The following is a 9,053-nucleotide window of genomic DNA, read 5'->3' as shown; positions in this document are numbered from 1 at the left end:
TAAAAATCTTCAATGATGGAGATTCCACAACCTCTCTAGGCAATTTGTTCCAGTGCTTAACCACTCTGACAGTTAGGAAGTTTTTCCTAATGTCCAACCTAAACCTCCCTTGCTGCAATTTAACCCATTGCTTCCTGTCCTATCCTCAGAGGTTAAGAAGAACAATTTTTCTCTCTCCTCCTTGTAACAACCTTTTATGTACTTGAGAGAAGGTGAAGCCACCATGTTAATTGTGGGCATATTGTCAGTTGAGAGGGCAGTAGCAAATCAAAGTGTAGCAATGTTGCATACTATATAGTTATTACTGTTTGGGAGTGACTGTAGAACTATCCTCTGTTCTGATTGGCTTAGCTCATTCAATGTCAGTGCGCTGTACATTCAAGCTGATGAGGACTATTGATCATACCACCGAGAATAACTGGACTCTTAACAGGGACACTACTTCTGAAGCTTTGTCCAGAGGGACAAACTGGTGTGGTGTGTCATTTGCATGCCATTATGTTGTGCACCCATATTGCAATGCCAAGTCAACAGGTTGTGAGGCAAGTTCATAACCCAATGCTGTCCTTGTGTAGGCTCTGTAAGTTACATGGATGCCCCTTAATTTCCTGCAAGCTGGAAAAGTCATAGGTGGCAACACTACCAGAGGATTGCATAGTGGTGTTGGAATTTAATTCTTGATACAAATGGGATTATAGGAACTCCTCCACAAGCAGTAGCAGTAGGCCCCTGGAAAGATAAACAAAAAGGAGGAGAAAAATCTAAAGGAATTGCAAATATAAAACAAAGGGAAAGTGTTCACCGAAACCAGAGGCACCTGGGGTTTTGTCGCAGCCTTCAGATGAGACCCTTTCTCTAGCTCCTCATAACAAATACCAGTATTGCCACAGCTATTGCAGTCTTCACACTAGAAGAGTAAAGTGTGGGGAAGTGTGATGACCACGTGTATAATCTGTCACAGCAGTGTGGAATGGTCTCACGGAGTGCAGCAATATAAGAGCTTTTGGAGAAAGGCAAGCTGTGTTTCCGCCATCACTCTGCCTCAGAATCAAGCTGAAGAGGTCTCCATAAGAGGTCTCCTGGCTGGCAGAGGCTGCTGAGGAGATGCACTGAATCAGTGCAACCCTTGGCTGCTCCTCCATGCCCCCTCCCTAGCCACCATCACCCACTTTTGAGGTGGCACTGGCCAGCATAGGGGTATTTGGATCCAGGCTTTAGTTTGGACCTCTCTCCAATAGAATCTGCTAGTGACCCTGTGGTATATGGGTGGATTCATAGATTATAAGGCTGGAAAAAAACAATGTGATCACCTTGTCAGACCTTCTGCATAAAACACAGGTGATAGGACTTGCTTGAATTAGTTTCTGTTTGAACTAGAGCATATCTCTTAGACAAAAGTCAAATCTTGATTTTAAAATGTCCAGTGATGGAGAGTCCACCACAGTCCTTTGTAAGTTGTTCCAGTTGTTAATAATTACTCATAGACTCATAGACTTTAAGGTCAGAAGGGACCATTATGATCATCTGGTCTGACCCCCTGCATGCTGCAGGCCGCAAGACCCTTCCCTGGACTCTGCCGTTGAAGTCCCCAATCCTGTGTTTTAGTGACTTCAATCGGCTGAGACCCTCCTGCTAGTGATCCCTGCCCCATGCTGCGGAGGAAGGCGAAAAACCTCCAGAGGCTCAGCCAATCTACCCTGGAGGAAAATTCCTTCCCGACCCCAAATATGGCGATCAGTAAGACCCCGAGCATATAGGCAAGAGTCTCTAGCCTGACCCTTGTTGGCCATTATGCTATTCATGTACCATTGCTTGGTTTTCCTTGGCTACTATGTTTTACCATTAAACCATTCCCTCCATAAACTTATCCAACTTAATCTTAAAACCAGACAGGTCCGTCGCCCCCACCGTTTCCCTCGGAAGGCCGTTCCAATATTTCACCCCTCTGACGGTCAGAAACCTTCGTCTAATTTCAAGCCTGAACTTCCCCCCGGCCAGTTTATATCCATTCGTTCTCGTGTCCACATTAGTACTAAGCTGGAATAATTCCTCTCCCTCCCTTGTATTAACCCCTCTGATATATTTGAAGATAGCAATCATATCCCCCCTCAGCCTTCGCTTTGTCAGACTAAACAACCCAAGCTCCTCTAATCTCTTTTCATACGACAGGTTTTCCATTCCTCTGATCATCTTAGTCGCCCTTCTCTGCTCCCGTTCCAGTTTGAGTTCATCTTTTTTAAACATGGGAGACCAGAACTGCACACAGTACTCCAAATGAGGTCTCACCAGCACCTTATACAACGGAAGCAGGACCTCCCTATCCCTACTAGATATACCTCGCCTAATACATCCCAAGACCGCATTGGCTTTTTTCACCGCCACGTCACATTGTCGACTCATAGTCATCCTGCGGTCCACAAGGACCCCTAGGTCCTTCTCCTCTTCCGTTACTTCTAACCAATGCGTCCCCATCTTGTAACTAAAATTGTTATTATTCATCCCCAAGTGCATCACCTTACACTTTTCACTATTAAATTTCATCCTATTTCTGATACTCCAATTCACAAGCTCATTCAAGTCTCCCTTCAGGATATCCCTATCCTCCTCCGAGTTTGCAACTCCTCCCACCTTCGTATCATCCGCAAACTTTATCAGCCCACTCTTGCAATCGGTCCCGAGGTCAGTTATAAATAGATTAAATAAAATGGGTCCCAAAACCGAACCTTGAGGCACTCCACTAGTAACCTCCCTCCAACCCGACAATTCACCCTTTAATACGACCCGCTGCATTCTCCCCATTAACCAATTCCTTATCCACCTCTGGATTTTCATGTCAATCCCCATGTTTTTCATTTTAACCAATAATTCCTCATGGGGTACTGTATCAAACGCTTTACTGAAATCCAGGTATATTAGGTCCACCGCATTTCCCTTATCTAATAAGTCCGTTACTTTCTCAAAGAAGGAGATCAGATTCGTTTGGCACGATCTGCCCTTCGTAAAACCATGCTGTAATTTATCGCATTTGCCATTAACCTCAAGGTCCTCAACTAGTTTCTCTTTCAGAATCTTCTCCAGCACCTTGCACACTACTGATGTTAAACTAACAGGCCTATAGTTACCCGGGTCACTTTTTTTCCCTTTCTTGAAAATAGGAACCACATTGGCTATTCTCCAGTCTAACGGGACCACCCCCGAGTTTACAGATTCATTAAATATAATTGCTAATGGGCCTGCTATTTCCCACGCCAATTCCTTCAATATTCTCGGATGAAGATCCACCCGACTTAGTCCCATTAAGGCGTTCTAGTTTTGTTTCTACCTCGGATGCGGTAATCCCCCATCCTGTATGCCCCTCTGTAACGGTGCTAGTATCCTTAATACCTTCATTGGCCTTATTAAATACCGATGCAAAATATTCATTGAGATATTGCGCCATGCCTAGATTATCTTTAATCTCCTCTCCGGCTATAGTCTTCAGCGGTCCCACTTCTTCTTTCTTTGCTTTCTTCCTATTTATATGGCTGTAAAACCTCTTGCTATTGCTTTTAATTCCCCTTGCTAAGTCCAACTCTACATGGCCTTTGGCCTTTCTCACTCTATCTCTACATTCTCTGACTTCACTAAGGTAAGTTTCCTTACTGATCCCTCCCCTCTTCCACTCTTTGTACGCTTTCTGTTTTTTCCTAATCGCCCCTTTCAATTGGTCGCTCATCCAGCTCGGTCTAAATCTCTTGCTTAGTAATCTTTTTCCCTTTTTTGGGATACAGGCCTCTGACAGCTCATGCATCTTTAACTTAAAGTAATCCCAGGCTTCTTCTGCCTTTAGATCCCTTAATACGTTTGCCCAATCCACTTCCCTTACCAGTCCCCTTAATTTGTTAAAATTGGCCTTTTTAAAATTATAAACCCTAGTCTTTGACTTAATTCTGGTACTCCTTCCATTTAGTTTAAACCGAATTAGCTCATGATCACTGATTACCCCCACTGGTCAAAACGTATACCTTCATTTCTAGTCTAAACTTGTCCAGCTTCGCTTCCAGACAGAAAGTCTTTTTACATCTTTGTCAGTTAGATAGAGGAGCCGTGTATTATCAAATTTCTATTCCCCGTGTAAGTACTTATAGACTGTGTGCAAGTCACCCATTAACTTTCTCTTTGATAAACTAAATAGATTGAGCTCCTTGCGTCTTTCACTCAAGGGCATGTTTTCCAATCCTCTAATCATTCTCATGGTTCTTCTCTGAACCCTCTCCAGTTTTTCAACATCCTTCTTTAATTGTGGCCACCAGAACTGGACACAGTGTTCCAATAGCAGTCACATCAGTGCCAAATACAGAAGTGCTTTAACCTCTCTACTCCTACTTGATATTTCCCTGTTACCGCATTAAGGATCTCATTACCCCTTTTGGCGACAGTGTCCCTCTGGGAGCCTGTTAGAGCAGAATCTTGGTCGGACTATAGCTGTATTGGGTGCACTGAAGTTGGTGGAACTCCACTGGTTTACACCAGCTAAAGATCTGGAGCCCACACATCTTTCCTTGTGACGTTGCTGTTTCTGTAACAACACTGTACGTCTTAGGGAAATGTTTGCACAGTTTGAAAGCAAACCATTTAAGGTAAAGTTTGGCAGGTGTAGAAATCTAAAACTTCTCATATTTCTGACAACACTACTGGTATCTTTCACGAATGACCGAAGTTGCCATGTAATGGATGATCCTCCGTTTCCGCATTGTTCCACTTTTAATAGCCTGTTAGTAATTTTAAAAAGGAAAAATGATGCTCATGCCCTCTTGTGGTAAGATATTGAACAGGATGGATTTTTCTAATGGACAAAATCAGGCGATTGATGGAAACATCCCAGATAGAAATCTGCTACAAGAATAGTTACATACAGTCCTGGTATATCCATTGACTGAGACAGGGAGTGATGCAGTAGCACGTACATTTACAGTGCTAGATGAATTAATAATCATGGTGATGATCAATGTTTATGCCAGGCTTTCTGGAGTGGAGACAGATTTAAAAGTTCTTCTTCGGAACACCTCAGTGCAAGAAACTAAACAAAATAATGCTTTCTAAAGTGCATCGTGCTTGATTCCTCGGCTATGGGATGCAGACTCTGTGAGTTACTCGTTGCAGGCTCTGTGGGGAAATATACCTTCAGCTTGCTCTACAGTTCACTCACAATTCTGACAGATTCGGTTTTTTGCTTCCCCGGAGAGTCCCCATTTTCAGTGTTTGAAAAGTTCTTGCCTAGGAAAGCACAATTCAGATGCAACATCCAGTTCCCAGTGAGAACCTACCTTTGAGCCCTCCAGTGTTCCAACATACATTGACTAAAGCGAAAGGCAATGAAGGGACTTGCCCAGGACCTCACATTGAGTCAGCGGGTTAGTTAGGATTAGCCCCCAGGATCCTCCTAATTCCCCTGTATTTAGATTTTAGGATTGGGAATTGGGATTCCTAGTTCTAGTGCCAGGTTTGCCACTGACTTCCTGTGGGATCTCAGGCAGGTTACTATGTCTAACCTGATTCTGTGTCTCATCTTACCAGTCTGTAAAATGAGTCCAATAGTAATATACCCAGGCACATACAAATTTTGGCCATACATTCTTCCAGGGCTTGGTTCTGCTGTCACACTTGTTTTATGCTGGTGTAACTCCATTTGCCTCCCCAGAGTTACTCCTGTACTACGCCAGTTTAAGGTCCTTATCCTGCACTATTGAAGTCAATGGGAGCTTTGCTGTTGACTTCAATGAGCATACAATAAAGCCCTGAATCAGAGGAGAATTGGGTCCAAAGTGTCAGCACTTGTCAATTTGCTTAGAAAAGAAAAATGTGATAGTTAAAACTTCATGGCAGCTTAATATTAAAAAGAAAAACGTTCAGCTTTTAGGAGCCTTTGAGGGATTTCACATTCATTTGGGGGCTCAGTCCTGAAGAATTCCAAGTCTAATTTAAAATATCCACCCATACACCCACCTCCCTGATCTGCAAACTATGCGTCATTGCCATTGGCCTGGGCTTTGGCAAATCTTCTCGTCCAGATGTACACACTTTAGAAATGAGCTGGAATTTGCCTTGAAATATCTTTCTGATCCTAATGGAATTATGTGCCTTGGGGGCAGAAACTCTAGAGGCTCTGTGAATGGAACCCAAATGTGGCTCTTAACTTGTTTTAGAGTTTGGTCTTCAAATCTCTGGGGTCCATCTCTGTATTTTCCACATTAGTCAAAGTAATTGTCTTGATGGCCATTTTATTCGCCAGCGAATAATACCTGTGAGTTAACGGTGTCATCCAGAATAGTGCCACACCTGCAGGTATTTCCACCTTTAAGAGGTTTCCAAATTTATCTTCAGTCACCTTCAGGTTTTTATATCAATAGAGAACAGTGACTTCTTTGGCTCAGGCTTACAGGCTCAATCCTGAAAGGCGCAGTTCATTCACTGAGGTGCTGAGTGCCCATTGCTCCTGTTGACTGCGTGTGGACTCTAGGGTACGTCTATACTTACCTCCGGGTTTGGCGGTAAGCAATCGATCTTCTGGGATGGATTTATCACGACTTGTCTAGACATGATAAATCGATCCTGGAAGTGCTCGCCGTCGACGCCGGTACTCCTGCTCCGCGAGAGGAGTACGCAGAGTCGACGGGGGAGCTTGCCTGCTGCGTGTGGACCCGCGGTAAGTACCTTGTAGTTCGAACTAAGGTACTTCGACTTCAGCTACGTTATTCACGTAGCTGAAGTTGCGTATCTTAGTTCGAACTGGGGGGTTAGTGTGGACCAGCCCTTGCTGTCAAGTTTGGCACCTGCGAATTAAGACACTCCAAATCAGTGACCACTTTTTTTACAAAACAATGCCAGGCACAGGTGCTGGCTGGACCAGGGAACAGCCAGCTCAAGGTTGGGCAGGGCTGGGCGACAATTAGCCTCAGCATCTCTGTGGAGGAAACAAAGTAAAGAAAATGGTGTCCGGGATGGTGGCTAGACCTTGGCAACCCAACCCAAACCCAAAGCGATCTGACTACAAGTATCCGGTTTGGGTCAGGTCTGAAAACAACCTGACACGCTAGGGCTCGGGTCGGGTTCAGATTAGCTGTGCTGTAGTTGGGTTCAGGCTGCCCGAGCAGACTTCCAGCCAGGATTTCACCCCAGGACTGTAGCTCGACCTTAAGGAATCCATTGTCGATAGAACTAATCAGAGCTCACGGGAGTCTGTATGTGGCGCAACAATGTGCCTAGGGGGATGTGATTTCTAAAGCACACTAATATATGGCATATTAATCGGTGTAGGGGAGGGTCCCCCAGCCCAGGCTCCAGCCCGAGCCCGAACAGCTACACCGCAATTAAACAGCCCCATAGCTCAAGCCCCATGACTCAGCTGACGTGGGCCAGCTGTGGGTGTGTAATTGCAGCATAGGCACACCCTAAGAATCAGAGGCGCGCCTCCCCCGCAAAAAAAGATTAATGAACCGGGACATCCCATTCAAAATGTAACCAGTTAGAAGTAAGATCAAACACGCACACTGCTCAGTGTACAGACTGATACCCGAAGTGTCAGCTGCCCAAATAATATAAAAGCACAGATGAAGCAGGATGTCTTTGTAATCTACATGGTAAAATCAAGGCTGTTCTGTAACTGTTGTACAAGTGACTGTAAAAGTCTAGGGCATCTCTTGAATAAGATTTCCTAATGTTGGTTTATTTCTCACACAGACGCAAACAAACCTCTAATGGAATTCTGTACCATGTCTTGACAGGTATTGACGGAGAGCGGTTTTGGCACAATCACAACAGAAATCCGTGAGGCTCCGGAGTTCTATTATGCTGAAGATTACCATCAGCAGTATCTAAGCAAGAACCCCAATGGCTACTGTGGACTTGGGGGCACTGGAGTATCCTGTCCAGTTAGTATTAAAAAATAATCCATGCGCACACTACTGCACCAACATTGTATTATGTTTTTGCTAGAAACATAAAGTAAAGCAACTTGATGTGTTGTTGGATGATTACTCCCGGGGGAGTTCTTTGCCAAAAAATTAAAAATTCTTTGCACAGTATTTTACAATTCTGCAAAATTCTGCATATTTTAGTTGTCAAAAGAACACAATATAATCACGCCAGTTCCAATTACTTTGGTAATTTATTTCAAAATACCTGTCAGCAAGTATGTCTGTAACAATACAGACAACGAAAAGATTCAGGAAATGTTTTCTGACAAATAGATTCCTTACTAGGCATATTAATAAAGAACTTGATGTATCTTTGTTGACAGTTATATTCTGGTTCAGTGAAATTAAATATTTCATTTAAAAAGAGTCATTATACAAATGTATGTTACACAAAAGTATTGTAACGACCTGGCATAAGAGGGCGCTAACATCCTTAAGGACTGTTTTGTGTCTGTCTGTCATGTCTTGTCCAAGTTCAAGCTTCTATGTGTATTGTAAGGTTTTTGGGTCACACTATTCTAGCGGGAGGGGGTTAGTGAGCTAGCGGAGTTTAATTGTAGTATAATGGGTGGTTAGCATGGGGAAGGGGGACCAAGGTAAGACTGTGGGTGTCGGGGCGAGTGTGTGTGTACATGCGGGGTGTGTGGGTTTGTGTTTGTGTGGGTTGGGTCGTGTACATAGTTTGCCAGCTGACACCCCTTCATCTCCGGAGGTAGTATGCACGCCCCCATGCCAGGTGCAGCCTGGAGTGCTGCAGGGATGTGGTGACAGGTGGGAGCGGAGGAGGGCAGGTTCAGGCTGGCAGGAAATATAAGAGGGAGGGCAGCACCACTAGAGTCAGACGCACGCAGAGTGGAGTTTAAGGTGAAGAGTGCTCATGTGCGTGTGAAGACAAACACACTCTACCCTCAATCTCCCTTCCCCATGCTAACCACCCACTATACTACAACTAAACTCTGCTAGCTCACTAACCCCCTCCCGCTACAGTGGTAGGACCCAAAAACCTTACAATACACATAGAAGACGTTATGTGTGTACATAACTAATACATTTTAAACATGCAAAGCTGGAAAAAGGAAGCATTTTGATGGAAATCAC

The 9,053-nt window shown here is 44.2% G+C and overlaps 1 protein-coding gene across 1 annotated transcript in view; it reads left to right on the top strand.

Annotated features, from left to right (window-relative positions):
• MSRA (methionine sulfoxide reductase A) overlaps window positions 1-8,319 on the top strand; it is a 441,610-nt gene extending 433,291 nt beyond the window's left edge. Inside the window, exon 6 of the mRNA XM_034766724.1 lies at window positions 7,764-8,319. Within this exon, the coding sequence (XP_034622615.1) occupies window positions 7,764-7,928 (165 nt within the window). The 3' untranslated portion in view covers window positions 7,929-8,319. The remainder of the gene's footprint in view (window positions 1-7,763) is intronic.
• Window positions 8,320-9,053: the final 734 nt, after the last annotated feature.

The sequence above is a fragment of the Trachemys scripta genome, chromosome 3 (genome assembly GCF_013100865.1).
Source record: "Trachemys scripta elegans isolate TJP31775 chromosome 3, CAS_Tse_1.0, whole genome shotgun sequence".
NCBI lineage: Eukaryota > Metazoa > Chordata > Testudines > Emydidae > Trachemys > Trachemys scripta.
Note: the sequence above shows the minus strand (reverse complement) of the source record. Positions and strands in the feature narration are given on the sequence as shown.